We start from the raw sequence: 27,272 nt of genomic DNA, 5'->3' as shown, positions 1-27,272 counted from the left end.
GTCTGTGAAGAATTTACGTAGGCAAGATGGATGTCACCTAGATGGGTAATGGTAGATGGTAGGTAGGTGGAGACAGAGACGGGAGGGAGGAAGGGAGGGAAGGGAATCTGTTCCATCGCTTAGGTAGACATTTTCTCCATCGATGGTACGCTAATTCCGATCCAAGATGAATGGATCGGTGGTACGAACTGCAGTGAAGTGTGGTTGTTACTTGGTACCGATCATCGATCTGTGGGATTGGTTTGGTTTGGTTTGGGTTATTGTGAAGGGGGATCGCTTGTTGTGAACATGAGTCGACTAGGTTCGGGATTGTCCTGTAGGTACGTGGTTGGGTGTAGCCGATGTAGGGGACTGACTCGTGGGTTTAGTTGATGGGGGATGAATGGGGAAATGGCTCTCTTGAAGGGGGGATAGGGGACTGAGCTTAGTTATATGATGAATGACAGTAGTGGTGATGGTAGTTGTAGTGATTAGGATAGATGGTGAAGAGGTCTCTTGGATGAATATCGGTATTCATCGTGTAGTGTACATGGTAGGTATATAAAGGCCTCTGCTTCCTTCTTTTCCCCAACATCCTTCGAAATATCTACACAGGTGTACTTGTCCTGACTGCATCATATGGCTTCATACACCGCCGAACATATCTATCGATACTTATCCAGTATGGAATTTAACGCCATATAGCATAGCATACCTCGCTGCTTCTGTTCTATACCCCCCCTCAAAATACACCCTATTACACCTATCCAAAGGAACTCTACTCTCAAAACCAACACAACCCCCATCGTCTTCTATATCCATCACTCCAGCGACATTCAAAAGTCAGCCATTGAATTTCTGATATCGTGGAGATCCAATACGAATCAATCATCTGCATGAGCACCAGCCAACCAAAAAAAGGAAGATATCCTTCCAAGTCCAGAGGCGCGAATCAAGAACAAACAAACGCCTCACGAACCAGGCAAATTCAAAGCAGACCTTGGGACAGGATTCTCAAAATGGGTTCGTTTACGAGCATAACAAAAAGGGGTGGGGAAGTTCATCCAACTCCAGTATGGATCTCTGGTGACACTCTAGGGTTTATCCTAGTAATTGTTTTGTCTAACGAGGCACAAGCCAATATCTGGATCCAGCAGGTCATCGAATCAGGATGGTCAGAATTGGTTATCTATGCTTGATGGTTCATGTTCAGATATACGAATTGTTGAAAAATGCCCTGGATTCTTCAGAGTGTGTCGAGTGCGTCAAATCTCTAACAATGTCCTATCGCATCTTCATTGTTCTGAGAATTCGGCATACGTGCATATATATGGTTTATATACAAAATTCCCCTGCGGACTTTTCCTGTGAACGGCTGGTATCCGATCTTCGAGGATATCGCCCCAATCGCAACAGCAGTAGCATACGCGACAACAGCTGCAACAGATTATGACCGGGATTAGTATACTTGGGAAGCAAACGACCCAATAGGGGTTTGCTATACCTGCCCGGAAATACCTGGATATCGTCGAGTTGATAACACGAATGCCATGCTGGTACAAAACAAAAGGCTCGGAAACAGTATACTGACACAGCCATGTCAGTCATGACGAAAACACATGTTGAGTCTGCGCCTAGACAGAACGTCTTGAATATAGATCAGAAACCAGGAATACGAGCTTGGAACCTTGAAGTGGGAAGTATCAATCTGTTAAAAGGTCAACATGATGAAAGATACCAGCAGACGGCAAATAGAATTAACAGTGTGTGTGGTACATGGTGCCGATGCTTGATCTGGTATCCTTCCACTCTGAACTTCAAGTCACAGTCACCGGTTCCCTTGCAGCTATGGGTATCACTATTGGTGCCATACGCTGTATGCAACGGCTGCATTTGGCCTGATTGTGAGAAAGCCGGTCAGATATCTAATTTCCTTCTTTCTAGTCTGGGAAAACACAACCCGAAGCACATAGTACACATATTATGCATTATCAGTGCTATTTACTTCTTCTCTTCATGGTTTGTTGCCTGAAAATGCTCAATATACGGGCTAGAGACACATTCTGCACGCTTATAGCTTTGTGCAGGTGTCCGGGAATCCCGAATACTCTTTCATTTAAGGAAGATAACTTAAACGACAGAGAAGCATTGATGGACGTCTTGAATGGCCAAACTTACTGCCGAGTCGCTACGCGGTTTGTGGATGGTCTAGCCCTATCATGCCCACAATCATTGGGAATGGAAGCTCCTTCTTTAGATTGAGGTGTGCTTGACTCTTCGGGATATAGATTGTTAATCTTGCAATGCAATCTCTGACAAGGAGCTACTGTGCAAGAGATACCGGCCATCAAAGCACATTTATGAATATACCAGCTTTGTGAAGAGGATCGACAACACGCAGTGTGCGATATCACTTCGCGAATATCTGTTCGCGGTGGCTCTATGGCAACAGATGACATACATAGCCAGATGTAATGACGACGACGTTGATATATAAGTCCGTCATCTGAGAATCATAAGTTTGAGAAGACCAAGTTCCATGAGTGGGTTTGGCAAAAAAGCATGACCACAATTTGCAAACTCCGATCTAAATCGGCTGCCATACTACATGAGAGACAAAATATCAGTATATGACAGGCATGGAGACAAAAACCACGCCATCAGGGCGTTGGCAGAAGTCAACCCCTTTTGGATATTTGAATCGAGTTTACAAAGAGTCAAACCTGGCATCAGTACATTGCCGACAATTTATATGGGCTTTGTGTCATCCGAGTCACGAAAGATTCCACCATAAGATGTGGCAGCTGCACATTTCGTGAACAGAACGATTCCAGCTCACGGACCCTATTCGAAGATGAATCCACCTCTGGATGCGACAATATCAAGATGATGTTGAGTGGCATGAGGTGTTTTACTGGACCAGTTGTCCCGATGCCCATGGCTCGGAGAGCCAAAGATGATTAATGGAAAATAAGCTTCCTTCAAACATGGCCCTTGCTATATAGGAACCACTTTAACTACAACTGTTGCTTTGCGAACTCAATGTCAATTGCTTCAGTGCCTTTCCCCTAGGCCGCGGGCTTATCCTTGCTGACAACCAGGGAATTCTTGAACCAACGTAAAATTTCACTTTATACGGGAACAATTGGCACCCGGCAACGTGGATCTAGTCTACGTGGATCTAGTCTACGTCGACCACCGCTAATCAGGCCGCTGGTGGCTTCAATAAACCATCAAAGGAAGAGAGAACAGCGTTTTCACGCTTCAAGAAGCTCATCGGGATGAGGTATCACATGTATCTATCTTCTTACGTGACTTCCAAGAGGTAACCGCGCATGTCTCAACCTTCTATCCAAACAGCGCGTTCTGTTGCAGCACTACCAAGAGAACACCCACATGATTTGCTCGGAGGAAAATCAAGTCTCCTTTCCAGGAACGTTCATTTGTCCCTGATCAGGTCACTAGATCAAATCACCGGGATAATACTAGCATCAGAGTCAGTACATGCTATATCCACCTGTTCAAAGCCTGACTCGAAACATCCGGGAACAACATCATTGTTATTGAGGCCAAAAGGGGCTCTTTGTGAAAAAGGCCTCCCCGACGAGGGTAACTATGTATATTTAATGTGCCCAAGAACGTGTTCGAGACTTGGAATATATCCCATATTCTGGCACACCTCAGGCAGATATCAGAGCTATGCGGTGACGACATGAATGATGAACACGACGTGGAAGTGGCACGCTCCGACCTGATTCCGCCACTGATGGGAGGATTCTCCTCGTATAGCTACGTTCAGGAAGATTCTTTCAACAATTTTTCGAAAATTACAGCCAACACGTCTCTTACTCCCAAACTAGAGCCGGCATGGATTCCCAACCACCAATCTTCTCTACTGCTACATACACGACGAGCAAAGTACATTAAGGGTACCAGCTATAACTCATTTCTTCCAGCGATATCACTATCAGCAGACGTCCAATCCCCACCGAGCTGTCGGCTCCTCGCATACTGGTCCCTCCTTTTGTGCCGGCCCTCGCCCCAGCTGCCGCGGTAAGTGCTATCTTCTCCGCGAAGCACATGCAGGGCCGGTATTAGATAGCCGATCCTTCCTGCGGGCACCCCCGGCACTGCCTGGCCCCTTGCGGTCCCTTTTCCTCGTGATTCTCTCACTACACCGCGGTAGAAATGTTATTGTTCTTCAGAACATATTAACTGCCCCAGTTACTAGGGGTCTGTTTATCCGCGGGCCACCTTCTCCTCCAGAGAGCATATCCAGGATTATATAGGATACTCCTGCCCCGCAACAGGTCAGGATCGCGGACTGGGTCTTGACTTAGTTTGTAGACCTACCCGCGGATGTCTGGTTCACTGGCCTCTCTGTAAATACACCAGCTATATTACCAGGACTTCTACCCTGGACAGAGCAGCAGTCTTTATCTACTTGTAGGCACTACTGGATAGCACTGCTCGTAGTTAGATCCATATCTTTTATTGGCTACAGTTTCTTTCTTTAACTAAAAATATATATCCAGCTCCGCGAGATTATTCTTGATTCAAACGGAATATAAACCTCCTTATAAGCAGGTATATAATACATACCTCAATCCATCTAATTCCCAAACCTTCACAGTATATATCTCTAGCAGCCATAATCAGAAATATAATAACTAGTACCTCCAGTCTAACCACAGATTCTACTTACTAGAGTCTTAATTATCAATTCTAGCCTACTTCTAACCCTACAAGTATAACTGCACCTCGCGTCCAGCAAACATATACCTGTACCTGGTAAAGAGATTAACAGGGAATTAGTCGTCTTCTGTAACTCTCACAGATGTCATGTTGTTGTTCTTTTCTTTTCTTTGTTGACCCAATGAAGACTGTCTGTCCCCTGGTCATAAAGTCTTTATAATAAAGATACCGTAAGCTCAAGATTGGGTAATCCCATCCAGTCATGTCCATGTCCGTGATGCACCTTGAACAAGCACACGACGATGTCTTCTGCCAGACAAAGCAAACGCAGCTCCTGTACTTGTCGGAGGCCAAGACACCCCTGTATCCATTCAAACTACGTTCCCCAACCGCCACGACCACGCTATCTACGCTCTCTTCCGTAGCACCTTCGACCATCCTACCGTGTTGTTGCTAGTAACTTAGTTAGTTAGTTAGTTAGTTAGTTAGCTACTGAATCTTCAGGCCGCAGCACTAAAGTGGCCGGCCGAACTACTTGTCCCCTGCACACGTCCACCAAGCTTACACCTTAAGCCGCCGAGATGTCCGACCGTCTACGTCAGCTCGTTGAGGAGCGAAATACATACACACTCTGACTGACAGCTTTATCGAGGAGTAGGTAGGTATCCTTGCAGCGCCTAGGGGGCTGCTGCCGTGCCGGGAGCAAACCATCCACGCAGTACAAAACTAAGTAAGTAATTACCAGGGATATGCTAGACAGACCAAGACTGATATCACCTTTTCTATGGTAGCTAGTTCGATGAACAAATGGACCTTTGATGGAGTACAAAACACCATAATGTCTAAGTTACAAGTTTAAGGATATCGAGCAGGCCGAGCCGTACCAGATAACAAAGCAGTCAGACGTTCGATAATTGCAATGCCACTTCTATTAGTTCGACAGCATATACGTACGACTAAGAAGAAAATATGATAAACTACAAACTAAATTGTAGATAAACAAAAGCGCATCTAACAAACGCATCCGCCGCTTACTGAATGAAACCCAAGTGTCTCTAACAGGATTCTTGAAGTTTAAAGGCAACCACTCATTCTAACCCAAACGGCCACTTTTCTGTGCTCCATGCATGCATGCATTACATATATCCTACCACTATTTTGATTGATAAGTGGGAATGGTAAAAAAACAAAAAACATACAACAGAAGGGATTCGCTGGTGGTCACCCACCCAACTACTAACCTCCCGGCGTGTGACTTAAGTACGGCTGAGCGGACGGGAAGCCCTGTTTTCCACACCCTGTGGTCGTATGTACTTATTTTTTCTTTGGAAGGAGTGATATAGAGGATATTTTGCTAGTTGGTATATACAGACAGGGCCATCATCAGACTTCGTTTATGCTTCAGTGGTAAGGTCTTGAACGGTACTTGGAGAGGTCGGGTAATTCTTTCTTTATATTCTTGTACAAGCATCTGCGCCCACATAGTGGTTAGTATTTAGCGTATTTGGGAGTAAAGTCCTGGTCTATTGATTCCTGTGTGCTGCGGGTGGCTGATTGAATTCGGAAATGAGCTTTTTTTTTCTTTCTAATTTGTATGCTGTACTGCCTTTGTCTATACCGGCCATATGTAAATAACTTCATGTTGCCGGCTCGGCATGGGCGAAGGGTGTACAACGCAAGTATTATAATAGGTTGAAAGGATTGTCTGTGACATGTGCATTCATGCGTATTATCAACTGCGAATGTAAAATGTAACCAGAAGCTTTCCTAAGGACATCCAATCCATTCCTCCAAGATGATAGATATAATTTCAGGTCAAAGCGATATATCAACCCGGCAACTAGTTACGTGCTTCAAGAGCAGTTTTGATGGCTGGAACACGTTAGAATATGATCAATTTTCTGGTAGGGTTACTCACCATCGCATGATGTCTTTGCATCGCCAAACAGCATCCTCGTTCCAGGCATGAAGAACATCGGGTTCGGTACGTCGGCTGCTTAATTAGTATTGTCCATCCATCTGCATCAGAACACTCACCGTATCCGCTGGACATGCCACGCTTCATCACAACCACTTCCTTGCTCTTCCATGCGTGTAGCACTGGCATGCCTGAGATCGGAGAATCGGGCTCCAGGGCGCTTGGGTTGACGGTATCGTTTGCCCCGATGACAAGGGTGACTTCGGTGTCAGGGAAGTCGTCGTTGATCTCATCCATTTCCAGCACAACTTCTTGGGTCAGCCGTAGTCTATCACCAAGCATCGCACTTACTATCATAAGGCACAGAGGCCTCTGCCAAAAGGACATTGCATTGACCTGGCATTCTGCCCGCGACCGGATGGATTGCAAACCGCACCGTGACGCCTTTGGCGCGGAGCATACGCACAATCTCGGCCAAGGCATACTGCGCCTTTGCTACAGCCATGCCATACCCAACGACCTACAAGGATTAGCTGTGTTTATCGTTGAGAGCTCAGACGTACAATGATGACGCTTTCCGCATTGGATAACGCTTCCACCGTGTCGTCAACAGTCGTCTGGGTCACCTGGCCTTCTATCTTCTTTGCCTGTAAAGGAGCCGCAATTCCACCAAACAGGACATTGGTCAGGGATCGATTCATAGCAACACACTGACATGGTTAGCACTTTCCACATGACGATGAAGATACCTACCATGATGTACGACAGGATCGAACCGCTAACTCCAATCAAGGACCCTACGCTCGTGAGAAGAGGGTTATTGAGCATAAATCCTTCCGCAACCAGAGCAAATCCAGAGTATGCATTGAGAACGGTAATCACCACCGCTACACCTATTAGCAAATCGCGTTCAGCAAATTTCAGAGCCAGCCACTTACGCATATCGGCTCCGCCAATAGCAGCAGTCGTAGTGTAACCCTTCAGGAAGCTGAGCAAGGTGTTTGCACCTAAACATGTCGCTGCAATTACTGGGGATCCAGGCGCCATGGTAACAAACGCTCCCATTGCAGCCACATTACTTCCGAGAAGGGTGGAATTGATCAAGTGTCTACCCGGCAGTATCATAGGCCTCGAAGACATACGACCGGCAAGCTTCAGGAAAGCCACGATGGACCCAGTGAAAGTAACGCCACCTGCTCATGTTAGAGATGTCCGTTTCATGTAGGATATATTTTACCAATTAGAACACCCAGATATGCCGTCACCATGTGCAATGTCGATATGTCAGAAACATCAGCCAACACGCTTCCTATACTAGTAAGCACAGCAGCCAGCCCGACCACGGAGTGGAGAGCAGCAACAGTCTGAGGAAGTCCAGTTGGGGTAACCCGTCGTCCGATTAGTGTTCCTGTAGACTCATCAGTAACGTTCATCAGGATGACTCGAAAACATACCAACAAGAGAACCAACGCCAGCCACAACACCAAACTGAGCCAGGACCTCGGGAGAGAACCCTACAGCTGCCAGAGAAGCAATGATTCCGGCGCCTACTCCAAGAATACCAAGGATGTTGCCGCGTCTGGCAGTGTTTTGAGAAGCAAGGCCCGATATTGAAGCTAAAACGTCAGCAATGGGAATATCAACATGGAAACTTCTTACCAATACAGAGCACACTGCTGACAAGATATCCAGCTTGCACTAGCCCCGCCATTCCAGTGCTGGCAGCGGCAAAAAAGCCCCCGCCAAACAAGACGGCTGGTATGGCATAGAGCCACGGATATTCGGGCGGGTCGGTTGGACCTGGAAATGGTGAGCAGATACCGCACAATATGCTAGGGGACTGACGCTTAAACATATCCAGCATGCGTTTGGTAATCACAAACCCGCCGGAAACGTTCATAGATGCCAGCAGGACCGAGGCAGCCCCCAGCGCTTCGGGTATCGTACTAGGTACGTATCCTCCGCCCATGATGAAGAAGCCGCCGACTCCAACCATGCCTAGGACAGTCAATTATTACAGCAGCACAATTAATCGGCCGACTCACCAGAAATAGCATTGGTAACGCTCATCAACGGAGAGTGAAGCGCTGGCGCAACACCCCATACTGCACGGTAACCGACTAGACCGGCAAGCCCAAAGGTCAACATGTTACCCATGAAGACCGGTCCCGTAGCCTTGCCCAGAGCAACGACAGTTCCCATGCCAGCGGTTGTGGTCGCAACATCGCGCGTAACCTTCTGCCAGGGTGACAGTGCCAGCTCTGGTTCCTTTGCAGGCGCAGTGACCTCTTGCTTAGGCGCCGGTGGTGCAGGCCGCGGTGCAGGTGGGACTATTTCTCCGTTGAGGGTGACGATGGAACCACGAACAACTTCATCAGTCAAATCTATGCCGAAGGACTTCTCCTGTGGGGTCATGGACAAAAGGTACTTGGTGATGTTATTGGAGTACAGCGTAGAGGATTGGGTTGGCAGGCGGGACGGAAGATCAGTATATCCTATAACTTGTCAATCCTCATCTTGGAAACAATACGAGGATAAGTACCAATAATAGTGACATCTTGAAACTTGGTCAATTGTCCAGGAACAGTTGCTTCGCAGTTTCCACCCGCTTCTGCCGCAAGGTCAACAATGACGGATCCCGGCTTCATAGCAGTGACCATCTAAAACGATCAGTATTTACTCATAACTTGGTGCTCCAGACTTACCTCTTTGGTAATGAGTTTGGGTGCAGACTTCCCTGGAATGAGAGCCGTGGTGATAATGATATCCACTTCCCGACACTGTTCCATGAAGAGCTTCATCTCTGCTTCAATAAACTCCTTCGACATTTCTTTGGCATACCCACCCTGACCCGAGCCTTCTTCTTGGATATCCACCTCGATAAACTCTGCACCTAGAGATTGAACTTGTTCGCGCGCAGCAGAGCGGGTATCAAATCCTCGAACGATAGCTCCCAAGCGACGGGCCTATGCTGTACATTAGCGACTTCCCTGCGTTGATATGATATCGGAGAGCCTACTGATGCAATTGCACTTAGGCCAGCCACGCCAGCTCCAATGACTAGAACTTTGCTAGGAGGGATCTATGATCTTCTTAGTAATTGGATGTATCTCGGCGGACGGGAGCACAACCTTTCTAAATGGATACGGTTAGTAGATTCGTAAAGAACACAGGTGCTCACTCACCCAGCGGCAGTAACTTGGCCTGTCAGAAATCGGCCGAAATGATTTGATGCTTCTAAGACAGCTTTATACCCAGCAATGTTGGCCATAGAACTATCGTGGTTGCATTAGTATGGGACATCTTTTAATACGGATAGCACACACCTCAGAGCATCGTATGTTTGCGCACGAGATATTCTTGGTATCAAGTCCATAGCAAAAGCTGTGACACCACGTGAGGCGAGTTGCTCAACCAATGGTCTATTCTGTGCCGGATAGAGGAATGAAATAATTGTGCTTCCCTGACGAAGTGCTCCGATCTCATCGATAGGACCTTCCTGTCGAGGACTGCGAACTTTCAACACGATGTTACTCTGGGACCAGATGACATCCCGGTCGACTAGCGTTGCCCCTGCTTGCTCGTATACTTGATCGTATAACTGAGCCTCCTCTCCAGCGCCGCGTTCGATCAGGACGCGCGAGAATCCTTTTTTGAGCAACAGGGCAACATTCTGCGGTGTCAAGGCAACACGACGCTCGTTTGGATAGGTCTCACGAGGTACGCCCACGGTCAAGGAGGAAAAAGGTACGACTGGAACAGGTGGCGCAGTTGCGGCAGTCGCATATTTTCTGGAGGTCTGAGACGCCTTTGAATACGACAGCTGCCCAAGGTGGTTTCGTCGGATGGCTAACAAGGGAACGCATCGTAGTTGCACCACTACAATATGAGTATGGTCAGCAACTGCAGCAGGTAACTATCAAAGTAAATCGGCAAGAACTCACAAGAGGTCTTGACCATAGCACATGAGGTCCTAGGATAGGCGCTGGGAGCTTCTCGGCATGGCCCCAAGGCCAAGCGCAGAGACAGCGGAACACTCATCTTTGGGGCTTGGATCTAGCACGCAGAGCGACTAATGGCAGGACCGGTGGCCACAGAAGGCCTCATGCCACTCACTTCCAAAGGTGCAAGGGTCGCGGAAAGGGGCGTCCAGACCACATGGGTAGTGTGAGAAAGAACAGGCCTAGAAGAGACGGCAGAACAGGAGGTTGTCAAACTCGATCTGTGAATTCAAGTGTTCAGAGGTGTCGGTGAATCTGTTAAAATCGGGCTGTAGGGTGAGCAGACGCGTCCCACTATATGGGAATGCTCCAGACATAATTTAGTCAGGGGAGGAACCGGTTATTGCGGGGAGGCCAGCATCGCGCAAGGGATGGCGGGAAAACACATGCCATTCTTCCACGAGTCTCAGCTAGACACTAGTATAAAGAGAGCACGGCTCCGGTCACCGGAATGCACCTCCATCGGATCGATCGACAAGATAGTGCCGTAGCCCCGTGGGTGACCCGGAAAGTGAGGGGAAACCGCGCGGGGAAGACCCATGAGCTGGCCATCGGCAACGCGGAGAATGAGCTGTCAGTCCCGCTTGGCATCGCGGATTTGTCGGTGCTACATAAACAACCCATGCAAACCGACGTGAAGGTCTGCCCTTATCCTTGCATGATCCAATTTTCACCCCGGCTGGATGACCCTTTGACTTCTATAATTAAGGTCAACCCGCGATCGGATGTAACACAACCCGGGTACCACATCGGAGATCACTATATGCAGCAAGAGAAGCACCTTTGCATGATCTGTACCACTATCTAAACTGCACAAGTCATCCTCCGGGGATTCTCAAGGGACACAGGGGCCACCCATGATACTGTACTCTAGATACATTGGATAGCCACCAATTTCGAGGCCCTTCCAGCTTCCTATGGCACAGGCTACATGACCATCGGACATTCGGCAAGGTCCTCGTTCACACGGATTTTGCTCGACCACGGTTTGCTTCTGGAAGAATTCACGGCTTTTGAAAGAACCCACGAAAGTCTTCTTTGTCTATGGGTGGACTGTGTCTTCCCTTTCTAGCGCTTCTTCCGCCCAAGTGCCCAGATGCTGTAATAGACCATGTCTCAGTAGAAAATTTTATTAATCAAGTTACGCAAATGCAGAAAACCATCTCTCCGCAAATCGGATGATTGACTGTCCACGTGAGATTGCGTTTCCAGCGAGCTCGGGCGGATAGGGTGCCTATGCTGTGCCGAGTAACATGCAATCCTCATGGGTTGCACAGGACGTAAAACTGCCCTGATCCTAGCTGTAGATGCGAGATAATCGAGGACTGCTGTAGTAGCTGTAGTCTGCCTGAGGCGTGAATTGGATCCGTGTGTGCCGGCCGGGCAGAATGTCTCAAAGTCAGTCCACGCCTGCGGTCCGAAGCTTCCCGCCGCAAAGAACTCGTTGGCGGGCCAGTCCGGTCCGAATGGTAGAATATACCACTCCGGTTGGCTGAATCAATCTCAAGCTGATTTATCTATATCATGATCCAAGCGCTGGTGACGGGTGGTTCCTCGCACGGCGTTCTCGCCCGCTCCACTAAGGTGGGGCCAGAGGGGAATCATAATGATGCGGTTAAATCTCCTCAACCTGTTGAACTGATCTCTTGCATTATTGCAAGCTTGTCGGCTGTCGCCCCTGATCCATCCGGCTCGATCGATTGTGCATGCATGCATCAAGCACGTTTTCCCCAACCATGCGTGAAATATCCGAATGAAATGACTCCGCTATGATGATGGCACCAGAGCTAGGTAAATCCTTGCTTGGTTAAGTGGCTCACTAGGTACACACTACACGTTCTTGACCCACGGCGGTCGCATCCTCCCATCCACATTCGCTGATTGGAATTTGCGCTCTGGCCTGGCTCGCTAGTGGAGAGCAAAGTGAGCTTCACCAATTCTTCTTTCCCTCACCGTTGGCTCTTGCGGAGCAGACATCTCCGGTCAGACCCCAGCTATCCCGCCTCTACAATTAATTAACCTCGCGGCAACTGGGCCAGTGCAAAGCATTGCTGTTTCGGGGAGGTTTGATGACATTCACATTCGTAAAACTGGGACCTCGAACTCTCAAGTTTATCCGCTTGGCTTTTTTCTTACTTTTTTTCTTAGCCTATTGCGCCTTACAGGGTGGGGTGAGCACGTTCCTGATCATCTATCATCAAATTTCAACCGCCTGGAAACTGTCATCCTCCGTTTACCCTTCTGACTTCTGTCTTATCATAATTGTCCGGTTACTAGACCACGGTCATTGAACCTCTAATAAATTGATTGGTCCTGGTTTCCAGTACGGCAGCCATGGCCCAGCAGCAGTCACAGCTTATTGTCGACCCGGACGCTCTTCCGGCTGAGGGAGAAGAAGTTAGAAGCCAGGCAGAATCTCGAGAAGATGCAAACCTCTTGGTATGTAGACACATCTCTAACTAACCGGGATCTTGTATCGGATATCGGATACACCTTAGAAGCCATCGCTAACATGCTGCCAACAGAAATCAATGGGCTATAAGCCTGTGAGTCAATCACCGCATCCATATTAGATGCAAGCCGGCTAACACATTGGTCCAGGTCCTCCATAGGACTTACACACTCCTTGAGAACTTTTCGACGACGTTCGGTAGGTGAAACAGTCAGAGCAAATCGGATCCCGTAGGCATCTCTAATCTCGCATTACCAGCTGCTCTCTACTTCGTCGGTGGCGTGCGCGTCACATATAGTACTGGTATCGCAGCAGGTGGTAACTTGGCTTATTGGTAGGTTTCGGAATCATCCATGGGGTCACCATGTCTCACTTTTACTAGGACGAGTTATCTGGTCACCTTGGTTTTTACCTACATCACCGCTGCTGTCATCGCGGAAGTATGCTCTGCCTCCCCGTCCGCGGGTTCCATCTACTTGTGGGCCGCGGAAGCTGGTGGCCCTCGTTTTGGAAGATTACTTGGTTTCGTAGTTGCTTGGTGGAGTACTACTGCCTGGACTACCTTCTGTGCTAGCAACACTCAGGCTGCTGCCAACTACATGCTAGCGGTGAGTAACATCTCATTGAAATCAGATCAGCATGGGAGTATGAATCCTGATCCACATGACAGGAATTGACGGTATTCGACTGTGATTTCCCAAAAGATACCTACAGTGTCAAGTTCCGCGCCGTTCAGTGGATCTGCACAGAGGTGCTGTTAGCATTGGCCGCACTCCTAAATTATTTGCCGCGTATGTCCTGCCTCCAAACTGATGCCTCTCCAGTCTCTATTCGACTTTGCTTATAGTCCTTCAGCTAGGTACTTCAGGTGGGTATTCTATTTTTCCTCCCTGATCGTCATGCTGGATTTCTTCCTCAATGTCATCTGGCTGCCAATTGGCGCTGCCAACACCTGGGGATTCCGTACAGCCGAAGAAGCTTTCATGTCCACCTACAATGCCACGGGTGCCCCTCCGGCGTGGAACTGGTGTCTTTCCTACCTTGCCACTGCAGGTATCTTGATCGGTTTCGATGCCTCAGGTCACGTTGCGGAAGAGACCAAAAATGCTTCCGTGACAGCAGCCCGCGGTATTTTCTGGAGTACTGTCGTTAGTGGAATCGGTGGACTGGCAACTATCATTCTGTTCCTCTTCTGTGCAGTGAGTATTTACTCCACGTAACGGCCAGCTAAACAAATACTTACATGACCAGCCCGACAACGACACCCTAATGTCATTCGGTTCTCCCCAGCCATTCGTCCCTCTTTACGCCGTCGTCCTCGGCAAGGGCGGTCATGTCTTCATGAACGTCATCTGCGTCGTTGCCTTATGGCTTGTAAGTCCACCGTCTACCCCACAACAGCCCTCAGCCCTCTCACTTCTATACTAACCTCCACAACCAACCCACAGAACACAGCAATTGCCATCGTCGCCGCCTCCCGTCTCGTCTTCGCCGTCGCTCGCGACGGAGTCCTCCCATTCTCCGGCTGGGTCTCCAAAGTCCACAACGGCCAGCCCCGCAACGCCGTCATCGTCGTCTGGGGAGTCGCCGCACTCATCAGCTGCACTCTCCTCCCCTCCGACGTAGCCTTCACCTCTCTCGTCTCCGCCGCCGGCGTTCCCAGCGCCGCCGCATACGGACTCATCTGCCTGGGCCGACTCTTCTGCACTCCAAAACGATTCCCCAAACCCCAATGGAGTCTGGGTCGCCTCAGCAAACCATTCCAATTCATCGGTGTCTTCTGGAACGCCTGGGTAGTAGCCGTGCTATTCTCCCCATACGAATTCCCCGTCACTGGCGCCAACCTAAACTGTAAGCCCATTCCCAACCCTCCTTCTTCTTCCTCACCCACACATACCCTAAACATCTCTAACCCAAAACCCAGACGCCCCAATCATCATGGCCGCCGTGACCATCTTCGCCCTAATTTCCTACTTCGTCATGCCCGAAAGCGCGTGGTTACCTATCGACCGCATCTCGCACTTCATCGATAGTAAAGGTGCAGTGAGCGAATCCGTCGAGGAAGTCGAGCCCCATCATCACCCGGAGACGTCCTCTTCGGGGAGAGAAGAAATTGAGGCCAGTGTCTCGCAGTAATATCATCGATAGCTTTATTTACTGATTGGTAATGTTGTGGTGCGTGGGTCTGCTGATCGGATGACCGATGAAGTTAAGAATATCTCCTCTTGCTTTTTTCTTTGAAAAGTTTGTTGTAGATAGATGGGAAGAACCTCTTAGAGAAGGTTATAATGGGGTGGGTATACCCTGATTTGGAATGGCATCTGCTATGTTTTTTATTTCACTTGCTTGTTTGCGTGTCTGACGGGTGGCTGGGACTCTATGTAGTAAGTAGTCTATTACTCTCGTAGATCGGTCTCGAAATGTACTCGGGGAACTTCCCACTCATAGAATTCTATTTTCGAGCAGCATACCCCGGAGGGTTCCAAGCAGAAAGTATCAACGAATTGTCTACTCCGTACCTCTATATATGGTTTTTAGTCAAGTCCGATATGTCCTTTCTGTATCTGTACATTGATGTCCCAACTCCACCATAGATATGAAAGAACCAAAATCCACCATCCTTATCAGCACACGTGTCATCGTTCGCAATATTACCTCGCATTCCAAAATCCAGAATCTAAGGGTCCAGCCCAGCCGTACGCCTTAGCTTCCCATTATAACGCCTGTATTACACCGAGACTTAAACTCCAGTTCTTCACCAATCCATATAACTTATGCCCAACATAATTCGTCGGGAAGCGTGTAACAACGGCCCGGGGTGACTTTCAAACGCCGATTGGGGTCGAAGATTGGCCATGATAAGGGTGCATTGCAGTAGCTTTCCCATACCCCATCAGGGGAGCAAAATTGAGGAACGAATATCGTCCATGGTATCAATCCAACCTTCTGGAAAAGTACGCTGTTTGAACCATGCTTGTTCCAATTCCTCGAGGGCCTTGTCAACATTCTGCATACCAGTTAGTTTTCATACATCGATATTCACCTCCGCCAATCACATACCTTAAACCCGAACCGTTGGAGATCCGTCATCGTCTGCCGCACATATTTCTGCTCGCTCTCATCTCGTGTCTCTCGGCCTGCCGTAAACAGGGGCCACAGCACCGCCAACTGACCCACGTCTTTTGCGAGCTTTCCGATCAACGCTAGGATCCGCGAAGAAAGCATATCCAACAAAACTCTTTGAGGTTGTACATCAGGACGGGCTGCCGCCCCGACGCGGTGCAGGAAGATGTTGGTCGCCTTCTCGTAAGCCTCAATACATCCAGCATACTCAAGGACATCTGGGTACGGGTACTGCCGCAAGCTCTCGTCATCCAGGCCGCCTAGTGTCTGGAGTGTCTGTGGTGCATTCAGACGCCACTGAACCAGCCGCTGCAACAGCTCATGGTAGACTAGATCTTGTTGTTCAAGCGACATCAGGCCCTCGTGTTTCGCCTTTCCGAACGCACTGATAGACGCTTGGATCTCCATCATGAAAGACCAGCATTGGCGCAATTCCACCAGAAAATGACTGTAGGCAGGTTGCTCGGTTGAGAGGCTGGGTGTACCCAGGTTGTATTCCCAGCCACCCCCGTGTGTTCTCCAGTAACTGCCTTCCACCACCGTTCCCTCGCTGGTGGCACAGGCACCCGCAACATCTAGATAGGAAAGGAGAGAGACGAGGAAGGGTCGAAGCGGGTGATTGATTTCAGCGAGGCGTTTGGCTTCTTTGGCGGGATCGCTATTAGGGGAGAATAGGATTCGGTAAATTTCGCGAGCCCCTTTAAGATGAATAGCCCAATTGTGGTGTTGAGAATCCATCATCTGTTTTATTAGCATCGTCCGTTTCTTGTGCCCGGGTGTGCAAGATACTCACCTCAAACAGAGACAGCAACAGACAGGTGGCAAAATCGGTTAACCGCACGCTCTGGTCAGGGTCTGTATACCGGGTCCTGAAAGACTTTACAACCTCGCCATAATTGCTCATAGCTTGCTGAAAATGCTTGTTTCGTTGCTGTCCTTTAGATGTGTTGGCAAGGTGTAGTGCACCCATAGCTTGCATAGCGCTAGCCATTGATGGCGATGATCGAGCAAGCTCGGGAAAGAATCTTCGGTAAGGGTTGATATTGTTCGAATTGTCATAGATGAGAAGTAAGGTGGAGACTTGGTCGACGAAATGAGTGTAATACCGGCCTTCCACGCAGTCCAGGGACGACGACAAAAACTCGGCAGGAGAAATGGGCTCCTGAAAACGGTATTTGATGGGCTTCGCGTCGGATACTGTCGTAGGAGACACAACTAGCGCTTCTATGGGCTCGTTCTCGTCCCCTAATGGCTCCTGCTTCACTTGTTTGTTGCCCTCGGTCTTGATCTTTTTCTCGCATTTCTTGGCGGTGGCGGAAGACGAATCCGCTTGTGGTGGTCCATACACCTTGAAGGTCATGCGACCCTGAGTCCCATCACATTCCAGGCCCAGCCGCGTACAGTTCTTGCATGAGGGCGAGGCTTCGTCGCAGCGAACATGGCGTCGACGACATGTCGAACAGCCTGTAAATCCTCGGTGATGCCATCGACGGACCCGCTTTCTCTTCTCAGGCGCAGCGGATGCGGAAAGCTGGGGTTGTGCGGGGGGGAGAGGTTTCCCCGGAGCGCAAACTAACGTATGAATCTCCATGAGTGGGAGATGAAGCCGAATACGAGTAGGGAGTGTGGGGTAGAGACATTAAGATGAATGAGGGGCGGAGGAGTCCGACCGGAGGTTATAGCCAGACTGTGGGACGTTGAAAGTATGGCATTAGAAAGGAGAGTGCGGTGTGGAGTGACAGGGATGAGATTTGAGATAAATCAATTGGAGGCCCGTGACAGGGGGGAGGACGAGATCTCGAGAGGATGTCAAATGGCTAGAGATCTGTAGATAGTCGTAGTAGAGGCAGTGACGGAGCAATTGTAGTAATGACTAGTAGATGATGATCGGATTATTAAGTATGGGGGGCAAATGGAGCGAGAACCGAAAGCGCAGGCGGCGAAATACTGGAGCCAGTGGGGCTCCAGACGGTCGGGCATTTGGGAATTTGGGGGAGAGGGAAAGACACTCACTCAGTCTTTCCCTCAGTCTTTCCCTCCTTCCGCCCAGCTCCCTCTCATGCTGCAGATCACCCACTACTACTACACAGTACTGTCTACATGCTCTCGGTCCAGTGTGCACCTACCTAGCCACCTACTACAACAATCCCTTTTGAGACATTCAGCATCCTTGTCAAACAAACGGTCAGTATCACGGTCAAGAATTCCCCTCATCCGTTTCATTTGCTGGCGAGCACGATCGACCCTAGTGGTGGATCATATTTCTCTCCCAAGTCTCACTGCTGCGGTGTCTGGTGATCTGACCCTTCGGTACCTAGTCTAATTGACTAACTGACCTCACGGTAGGATAACCTTTTTCTGCACCAGAAAATCCCGCATCAATGCCTGTCCAATTGAGAACAGCGACTGTATGGTACCTCACAACCTTCCGTGGAAAGCCTACCATCGACTGGCCTTCCTTCGTCTTCCAGATCCCCACTCGATCCACCCGCGATGATTGCAGAGTGGAAGAGCCACGATGCAGCGTGCGGAGGAGGGCTGCTACTGGGCGAATCCTGTAGCCAGAATTCTCCGCCTTCCCCCTGACCAGTGGAATTGGCATCTGATAATTTAGTAGCGAGGGAATCGCTAGAGTGACCAGGGCCCCGAAGGATTCGCCCAAAATCCACTAACGCCGACTATCTCGGCTGCCAAGCACTCGAATGGAACCTTCTCGCCTGCGACTTAACTAGATCCAGTTGCCCCCTCGTCCTGTCTGATTCGAGAGCATACCTACTGATGTTGCATGAGGATGACCTTCTAGGGTATTCCCTTACTATGGAGAAACCATGGCGGTCTCGAGGCGCGTCAACCTCTCTGAGAGTGACTCGGCTGCAGCCCTGTTGCGCAGACGATGTCTCAGTTTTCTCGCCCTCCAACTCTATCCTCATCCCTCACCGAACGCTCAAACTCCCGCAGGCTCCCGAGTTTACCTTCATGTAGATAGCCCCTTGAAAATCTCGTCTCCATGTGTGGGACGGGTGGTCCCGCCCCGCGTGCGCTACTGCCAGAGTCAAACGAAAACTCGAGGACAGAGATGGCCCTGCACGTCCGATCACCAGTCAGCTCATTTTACACGCAGATCATTGGTGACGTTGCTAAAGGTCTGTGTGCCGTTGGGGAACTCAAGCGATCCAAGAGAACCGGTTTGTCGGTCATGTTCCGTGGATCTGCCAGGATCGGGAGACTGGATGGGCCTTGTCCTTCCTTCCGCTGGGCCGTGATTGCTCGACGCCTGCTGGTAGTCTAGTCAACTAATCGTAGCAGGCATCCTTCCTCGCAGAAATATATTGCAATATGTCATGGTAATATGGTATGGTCCAGCTAGTTAATCCAGCGGAACAGAAGATATGTTGGATGGTTTCAGGATCCCGAGCGCAGTAAACTCAGAGCTACTGGGAGAGCTAGTCAATATAGAGGTAATTGTGAGTAGATCACTATTCGAGCCCTGGCCGTTAAGGAGCAATTACTTTTGCAAAGTCCGCAACCTTCCATGTCATGACCATGTATTTCAGCGGGAATACCATGCGCATACACCGCTATATGGATACCTACGGATCCCAGATCTACAGGCACCCGGACCACTTCTCTTGACGCATGTGAACATCGACGATCTGAGGTCACACGATCTACCTACGGCGGCGGGTGGTTGGGGGGGTGGGGGGGTAGAGTGGTTAATAGCTACGACATTCACCAGATCGTATGTAGTTAGATGGTCGGTCCGGCCGTGTTTCTTCGAATATAAAACTTGGTAGATACGCTGAAGTTATATATATCTTATACTAGCCTTCAAGGTGGTAGCGTATTCTTGTAACAGAACTTGACACGCGGTCAAGCCAGGTAATTACAGACAACTGATATAAAACCAACAGGGCGGGTTGTAAAAGAATTCCGTATTGACAATGTCCCTAGTTGAGACCTGGCAGAAGGGTTGAGATCCTTCTAGCCCATCTCATTTTCTCTGGAACTAGCTGCCAGTACTAGTCATAGCGCTGGTAAATAATATAGATAAGCTCCATATAATATATTTAATAAAAAATACTCAATTCATCCACTCCATGCAGCTCCCCTTTATGGACAAAAGCTATAATCAGATAGCTGAGCTAGACCTAGAAAATATGTCTGTTAATAATGCCTGCTAACCAAGGCATGTCTCCTCCCATCCTCCCAGGAGTAACAAACGTGGGAAACACGGCGGGGCATAATACACCCATCGGAACAATATGATTATTCCCTACAATCGCCCGTGTGGCCAATAATAGCAATTTAGCCTATCCAAGAAGATGCCCAAACTTCCTGATCCCCGTCCGGAGACTGGCAGCGGCTGGCCCGTATCGTTGATGTATGGAGGGCCGTTCATCGCCGACGCCTGTCGTTACTCCATATGTAGAATAACACCGTTATATATAAAGAAAGGCTGTCCATCCCCAGGCCCGTCCCAACCCTCGAGTGCATTGATGTATCACGACAACCAATCTATAAAAATTCCATAAAAAGCCGGCTGCGTGTAGGTCAACTCTTGATATATATATATATATATATATATATATATACACCCCAGCCACTATGATACCAATCAGAGGACAATCATGTCCCGAACTCCACATAATTGGAGCCATGTGATAATCCCCGGGTACTGCTGTAGAGATCCCCTGCTCCCTGCGCATCCCTTCCATACATTTCACCGTGGTCCCCTATTGTAACAGCCCTCTGCCGTGAAGGCGCACATGGAAAAATCTCTTGGCCTCATATCCCACATTACTCAGCCCGGCAGCAGTGAGTGGTGGGCTACTGGTCGGGCTGCGTATCAGTCAACGCCACTCGGTTAAGGCGTTGCCAGCGCCACCATGTTGGCCTCGGCCTGCAAATCCGTTTGTCCAGATCATTCATTCCATTGTTGAAGTAGTTCTTATCCTTGGAAGCTCTCAGTGGGTGTCTCAGTCAACATCCTGCTAGTAGCTTGTTTTCATTTTAGCGAGCATCACTTGAACCATCCGACGGTACACTTGTATTGGCTTCAAGACATCCAACATTCCTTCGTGCATATACGCGAAAAGAAATTCTCGCAACCTTGACTGGCTTGCAGGACGGATTACATAACAATTGCCCGGATGGTCTAGTGGTAAGTTGTTCTGCAATGCAATAATCCCGTGGTCTGCTCTAACAGTTCACATCAGGTATGATTCCTGCTTCGGGATACGAGCATGCAGGAGGCCCCGCGTTCGAATCGCGGTTCGGGCCCACTTAAATTTTTACTTATCCATGGGCTAGTAGCATTTAGTGTATGAAGCCTACTTTGCAGTGGTCTCCACAACAGTTGCCCGGATGGTCTAGTGGTGAGTTCTTCCATATAAGTATTCTTCACGTTTGCCGTTCTAACAGCGGAAATCAGGTATGATTCCTGCTTCGGGATATGAAACTGCAGGAGGTCCCGCGTTCGAATCGCGGTTCGGGCCCACCTATCTTTTTTGCATCTTATTGGCTTGATTGGATCTTTTTGCGCGATCCATTCATTATTCATGCCTTGTACAATTCTGAGTGGCGCAAGTAAAAATTTTATTTATATCTTCTATGAATACCAAGATATGTCCAGGTTTCTCATCCCCCAAAAATATCACGAGACCCAGGGTGTAATAATGCCTTTGTGCATATCGTCCTCCAGGGTCACCTCTCCCGCACTTCCGTTCGTCACTTCGTTCCCCCGGTCTTCTCACTGCTCGATCTCCTTCTACCCCCAGTCTGCGCCCCACCTCATGCATTGTGTCCCAAGCTTCTGAGCTTCTCTCCCTTTCTTGTCCTTTATATCGCTTGAGATGTGGAATAGCCAATCATCAGACTTTATACGTAACCACCTGTTATCTAATACAATTATCCGCAGGTCGCTGCGGAGTAGATGATCTTCTTGTGGAATGTTCTGTATTCCTACCTGGGTATAGATACTGCAACCATCGTACCTTCCTCAACAAGAAGCCCGGATGGTCTAGTGGTATGATTCTCGCTTTGGGAACCCAAATCTCAACTGCGAGAGGCCCCGCGTTCGAATCGCGGTTCGGGCCCTCTTCTTTTTTTTCTTCTCTTTTTGCTCCACCTTTTTAGATCCCACCGACATGCCCATATATATATACGTGGGGCTTTTCTTTACACCATATCTATCTATCTATCTACCTACAGGTTCTTGCCCGGGATTTGTGTTTTCCACCCTTGTTATATTCTCCGTAGTATCTACTAGGACTACTACTACTACTAAGTATGTACGGAGTAGTTGATCCAGCAACAGTACCGAACCTGAAGGGCACACAGTTCGAGATTCCATCTAGTGATCACTCTTGCTGTAGAGCCCCGCGGCCTCTAGTACATCCAGCCCTCCTCACCTTGGACAACACCACCCTCACCTCCATCATCCGCGTTCAAAATACTGACGTCTTCGCTTCGGCCACCCTAACGCGCCTGCTGCGGTCTAGGGTTTAGAAGCTAAAGAGATGGAAGAAACGACGAGAAACCCGTAGTACGTGATTTATTGTTAGACGGAAGAAGATGATGACAGAAGCAATGAGAACCCCGGAGAGTTGGCATTCTATAGCCGGAACATTTGATGCCTGTTTAGGTAGGCGCCTCTCGGGTGTGCCTGCTACAGCTCCCGGTCCATCTCATTAAATTAGTCTGCTTCAACCTTTCTGCCTGTAGCTCGACCACACTAACGTTTACCAGCCTCAAGATAATTACACAGATACCCCAGCGGTAAGCGTCGTTTCGTATGATTGGGCAAAAGCGTGGACTAATAATCTGCAGCTGAGCCGCTCAATCAGCGCCCTGACGGTTCCTCGGGCTGTCCATAGTGTATGAATCTCTTTGCTAGTTAATGTGATAGTAGTGTCAGAGAGGGTACTACCTTCAGCACTCTAAACTAAACTCATGAACACAGAAAACATACAGAATTTACCAATACTAGTACCTGTTTGATTCAAAAGACCCAGCCACTTTGCAGCTTGCCATGTATGTGTCTTTTAATCTTCGTTCATTGAAAGTAGCAATTCTTGGCAGCCACTCCCACCGCTCCCTTAAGTACCCATACAGCCAACGTACCTTCATCCAACACTGCCCGGATGGTCTAGTGGTATGTTCTACAGCTCATCCGAAATCTTCCCGTTCTGTTCTAACAGTTCATAATCAGGTATGATTCCTGCTTCGGGAAATGAATATGCAGGAGGTCCCGCGTTCGAATCGCGGTTCGGGCCCTATCTTTTTTTTGGTTCTTCATTTTCCTTCCGGGTCTTGCTTATATGTAGCCCATCATATCATACTACCTCTGTCTTCTGCGGGGAATGACTCGTCGGGCCCACATCACAAACAGAGGGCTGCACCTATATATTATTTTATGCAGAATATGCAGTGCAAGAACAAGCCCATTTCCATGGGGCACAGTCATTTAGCGACTCATGGGAAAAAAATAGATTATTGACGGGGGATCTCCCTGGGAAAGCAAACATCCTGCCATAAGCAGTCAATCCGAAGTTGTGATTCAGGATATGCTTGAAGTCTCATGCTCATATTCAATTTCTCGACATAGAGGGAAATCCCAAGATCGGCGGATTGATATAATATGATGCGCTTGTTGTGGACCAACTCTATCGATCCCAGGATTTCAACACAGGGTATTCTACCGAAACCTCACTTGCCAGGTACTCGATAGTCTGTGGTGGTACTCATATTGGGTACAACACAGATGATAGTCCATATAGGCCACGCCAATACAAGCCGCTCTCTTGCGGACTCTGTTGGAAATAATCTAAGAAGGGTACATTGGATAGAGATCGTTCATATCCAAAGGATGCCCACCTGTGGAATTTAGCAGTGGATCGGAGATTCTACTAACCTGTCCAAAGTTGAGTTGATCCAGGAGTACGAAGACCTATTGAAGTGTTGCTTTGTCTTCGTGGGACTGATGCGAAGGCATCTTTGTGTCGAAGAATGGCTCCAAGGCTGCCTTATTCAACTGAACCATTGCTTGGCATTTCCAAGCGTTCCTGTGACGTAGAACGTGGGGCAATTGGCAATCTAGGCCGTGGATGATTGGTATGACACCTGATGCTGTAGCGATAGAACGCTCAATCTCGTCGTATTCCGAATCAGCGATGTCAGGCTCGAGCCTTCTCTGTGTCACGTTTAACATACATAAAGCGCCGAGAGTGTGCGAGAAACATGACAAAACGCTTCAAAGATGTCAGCTCTAGATACAAAAATATGCCTGCCAATCACCTCGAAAACGAAGGCTCTAGGTCAATCTGCCTCAGAAGGGACAGGACTATAATGAAATGGTTTAGACAGGAAACAGCGTGGGTCCATGTAATAGCAACGAAAAATTTAGGGTATCTGCTGGCAAGCCGGAATCTCAAATTGGCCGCCAGAAGTAGAAAACAAGCATCAGTGATCATAAGGACCTGAGTGTCCAGAACATTTGAGAGATGGGAAACAAGCAGGAAAGAAGTCTGCTACCTTGAGTACCATGATGAAAATCATGCTCAGTCCGCAATAATTTACAAGTAACCTATAACGACGACGCTTCACCACTGATTGTGGAACTGCGGATGCAGCTGATCAATAATCAGAAGAACTTTCCTTACCTGATCATGCATCCACGGATACTGTTGGACCAGGAAGAGGAAACGTAGCCGATTCCCTAGGCTCTGGCTCCGGTGACTCCGCTCCTGCAGCCTTCCCGTTCATCCGGTCAAATTCCAATGTTTCAGCTAGCTCTGCGGCCATTGGGTCCAATTCTTCCTCTTTGAGGCCCGTGGCAAGTGCTACCAGCTTGCGATGGACATCAAATTTGGTGCTTACACCCGCATCTGCTGTTTGTTGAACAAGGTCCTTGACAGCTGCGCACCGAGCCTTTTGAGCAGAGCATAGCTGTCGGGCCATCTGGTATGTTTGAATCAGTCTATCCTGATCAGAAACGGATGAAGTTGCGCCGTCTTTGTCCGGCAGTGGTGTTGATGCGAGCCTCTCTTTCAGTCGGGCCTGTTGGATCTGCTCCAGGAGCGATTCATAGCGGCTTCTCAGCTGATCGTATCGATCAAGTTGTGTATTGATTGATTCTTCCTCTGCTTCTTTCGCCACAAACACGGCTGCCTGTTTCTGAATCTTTTGCCGATCAGATTCCAATTGCGCGTAAAATGCCTCCGGATTCGTTACGTCATCTGAACCAAGCTGGTTTGCTTTGGAGCCACCGTAACTTACGGCAAGCTTCTTGTTCGCCTCGGCCATGATAGAACCTATCTTAGATAGTAGTGTCGTGGTAGCAGGAGATGATTCTTGTGGAAGGGTGGTTGGTTGATGATCAGATGTGACAGGCGCTATGACTTCGCCATCCATTTGATCGTTACCCATCGTGATGGATGAAGGGGGAAGAGGGACGTCGCGCTCATGAGGTGCTGCCCGTCGGGCGATGCCTGCAGCTGTTTCACCTTTTTTATTCAATAGGTCGCCAGAGCGCGGGCATCGAGCAAGTAGTAGGTCAACTAAACGAAATGCACCATTCCGAGCGGCAACCAAAGCAGCAGTATCACCGTTCGAATCCTGGCAGGACAGCAACATATCAACCTCCTCAACCGAAAAGGTAACGCGTAACTTTTCTAGCAATACTTCACAATAATATCGCGAGCTTTTCCATTTCCCCTTGCTCCGAGTGGTTTCCGCTATGTGGTGAAATATAGTAGCGCCAAACCAGTCTCTGAATGAGACTGTGTCCAGTAGCAACTCTAGTAGTGGCGGAAATGTCTTCTTTTCGTAGTTATTTGTGAACAGCACAGCTCGCACGAGTGGCGTTTCTTCATGGATCGACAGTGCCTTGATATCAGCCCCTCTCCGCAGCAAGTCTCTCACAATCTCCAAGTCACCCATCGCGCATGCCCAATGAAGAGCAGTATTGCCCGAGTCGTCAATGGGACGATCGACTTGGAAGTTGGCGGGTGGTTGCGGGGAGGAACACGCGTGGCTTCCGGAGCATCCCCTACCGTCATGAAATAATCCAAAAGTTGATCACCATAAAGTATGTGTTCCTGTTCAGTAATCGACATCGCTGGAGCCTCATTAATCCCACGCTTGCGCTTCCGGGAGTAGGTTCCGTTTTGTGACATTGCCATCATCTCCTCGTCCGCAATCATGGAAGACGACTCGAGAGTCGCCTGTTCGATCGATTCATCCTCATCAAATCCATGACTCATTTCGTAATGCTCGTAGGTATAGGTGGGTGGCGCCATACTTCGTTGGGCTTTGACGGCATTCGCAGCCTCTTCATTTGCGGCCCTCTTACTTGCTGCATTCTTTTGGGCTCTTGGTTTTGACGCTGCGGTGGTATGTTTTGGGGCCGGTGGTGGGCTACGATCTCCAGCCACGTAGTCGAAGATCGGCCTTAGCTTGTCAATGATGTTGTTGCGTTCGGCGAGCATACGACCCTCGGGAAGCGGTATCCATGTTCCTATACATAGTTGCAGCGTGTCAACCCCGTGCAAGGATTTGACAAGAAGATAGTCTTACCTTGGTATTTGCCATAGCCACCTTGTACCTTCTCATGAACCCCTTTCTGCACCTCGCGCTCCAGAATGCGAGTTCTCGCAGGTTTGTCAAAGCCGGCTACTTTCAGAATATGTGTGGCATTTATCCAGTCATCGGAGCGTCTTCGCATAACACTGTCACCGTCAAGCTTGAACTCGTAAACCGGGACCTGGTAACCAGTGTTAGAATGCTGTCATCACCATCGCATGAAGATGTTGGGCAAACAGGCGACAACGAGGTTCCTGCCGTGACGGACGGGGCACAGAAAAGTTGCACTTACACTGCTATAAGTAGCAGAGTAGACCTTTGAAAAATCCACAGTCGCCATAATGAGCCTCTTCCGCAAGGCGGCCTGATCCAGCGGGTTCCCGTACAGCAATAGGATGTTGCGGTGTGGTCGCGGCTTCGGAAAAGAACTCGAATCCGGGTTTAACAGTTTCGAGGCATTAGTTTTATGAGCGATATTTTGACTCGGCTCATTCCATGAACACGAATTAAAAGCAAGCTGGGT

At 48.9% G+C, this 27,272-nt stretch overlaps 4 protein-coding genes and 3 non-coding genes across 7 annotated transcripts; 4 read left to right on the top strand and 3 right to left on the bottom strand.

The window, feature by feature from the left end:
• Nucleotides 1-6,514: 6,514 nt before the first annotated feature.
• BO94DRAFT_548395 (putative nicotinamide nucleotide transhydrogenase) lies at nt 6,515-10,633 on the bottom strand (the record flags this gene model as incomplete). The annotated part of the gene is made up of 19 exons (XM_025613394.1): nt 6,515-6,546; nt 6,593-6,667; nt 6,712-6,903; nt 6,944-7,112; nt 7,156-7,302; nt 7,346-7,485; nt 7,531-7,785; nt 7,830-8,000; nt 8,047-8,208; nt 8,252-8,392; nt 8,438-8,590; nt 8,638-9,087; nt 9,135-9,252; nt 9,298-9,558; nt 9,612-9,674; nt 9,724-9,727; nt 9,778-9,867; nt 9,919-10,471; nt 10,537-10,633. 19 exons carry the CDS (start codon nt 10,631-10,633, stop codon nt 6,515-6,517), a joined length of 3,273 nt encoding a protein of 1,090 aa, XP_025465269.1.
• Nucleotides 10,634-12,927: 2,294 nt separating this feature from the next.
• BO94DRAFT_470899 (putative amino acid permease) lies at nt 12,928-15,181 on the top strand (the record flags this gene model as incomplete). The annotated part of the gene is made up of 10 exons (XM_025608355.1): nt 12,928-13,032; nt 13,119-13,139; nt 13,195-13,243; nt 13,304-13,379; nt 13,428-13,653; nt 13,716-13,836; nt 13,901-14,244; nt 14,297-14,419; nt 14,494-14,896; nt 14,970-15,181. 10 exons carry the CDS (start codon nt 12,928-12,930, stop codon nt 15,179-15,181), a joined length of 1,680 nt encoding a protein of 559 aa, XP_025465268.1.
• Nucleotides 15,182-15,480: 299 nt separating this feature from the next.
• On the bottom strand, nt 15,481-18,051 carry BO94DRAFT_537293 (Zn(II)2Cys6 transcription factor). Its single transcript, XM_025612234.1, has 3 exons — nt 16,962-18,051; nt 16,106-16,909; nt 15,481-16,052 (listed from the first exon to the last, which is right to left on the bottom strand). Exons 1-3 carry the CDS (start codon nt 17,757-17,759, stop codon nt 15,939-15,941), a joined length of 1,716 nt encoding a protein of 571 aa, XP_025465267.1. The 5' UTR covers nt 17,760-18,051; the 3' UTR covers nt 15,481-15,938.
• Nucleotides 18,052-21,312: 3,261 nt separating this feature from the next.
• On the top strand, nt 21,313-21,448 carry BO94DRAFT_t227. The gene has a single exon. It is a non-coding gene; the product is annotated as a tRNA-Cys (tRNA).
• Nucleotides 21,449-22,176: 728 nt separating this feature from the next.
• Nucleotides 22,177-22,263, top strand: BO94DRAFT_t228. Its single transcript has one exon. It is a non-coding gene; the product is annotated as a tRNA-Pro (tRNA).
• Nucleotides 22,264-23,304: 1,041 nt separating this feature from the next.
• BO94DRAFT_t229 lies at nt 23,305-23,442 on the top strand. The gene has a single exon. It is a non-coding gene; the product is annotated as a tRNA-Asp (tRNA).
• A 1,390-nt stretch (nt 23,443-24,832) lies between these two features.
• On the bottom strand, nt 24,833-27,089 carry BO94DRAFT_558490 (putative APSES transcription factor; the record flags this gene model as incomplete). The annotated part of the gene is made up of 4 exons (XM_025614009.1): nt 24,833-26,160; nt 26,196-26,684; nt 26,744-26,930; nt 27,042-27,089. 4 exons carry the CDS (start codon nt 27,087-27,089, stop codon nt 24,833-24,835), a joined length of 2,052 nt encoding a protein of 683 aa, XP_025465266.1.
• Between the last annotated feature and the right edge of the window lie 183 nt (nt 27,090-27,272).

Source organism: Aspergillus sclerotioniger (genome assembly GCF_003184525.1).
Source record: "Aspergillus sclerotioniger CBS 115572 chromosome Unknown BO94scaffold_22, whole genome shotgun sequence".
NCBI lineage: Eukaryota > Fungi > Ascomycota > Eurotiomycetes > Eurotiales > Aspergillaceae > Aspergillus > Aspergillus sclerotioniger.
This window is presented reverse-complemented; position numbering and strand designations above follow the sequence as displayed.

Bases quoted from the DNA above. Each gene is read 5' to 3' on its own strand.
- BO94DRAFT_537293 (XM_025612234.1), bottom strand. From the start codon at position 17,759: ATGGAGATTCATACGTTAGTTTGCGCTCCGGGGAAACCTCTCCCCCCC. The intron at 16,910-16,961 runs GTGAGTATCTTG...CTAATAAAACAG, and splicing joins TGTTGCTGTCTCTGTTTGAG to ATGATGGATTCTCAACACCA. The intron at 16,053-16,105 runs GTATGTGATTGG...ACTGGTATGCAG, and splicing joins TCCAACGGTTCGGGTTTAAG to AATGTTGACAAGGCCCTCGA.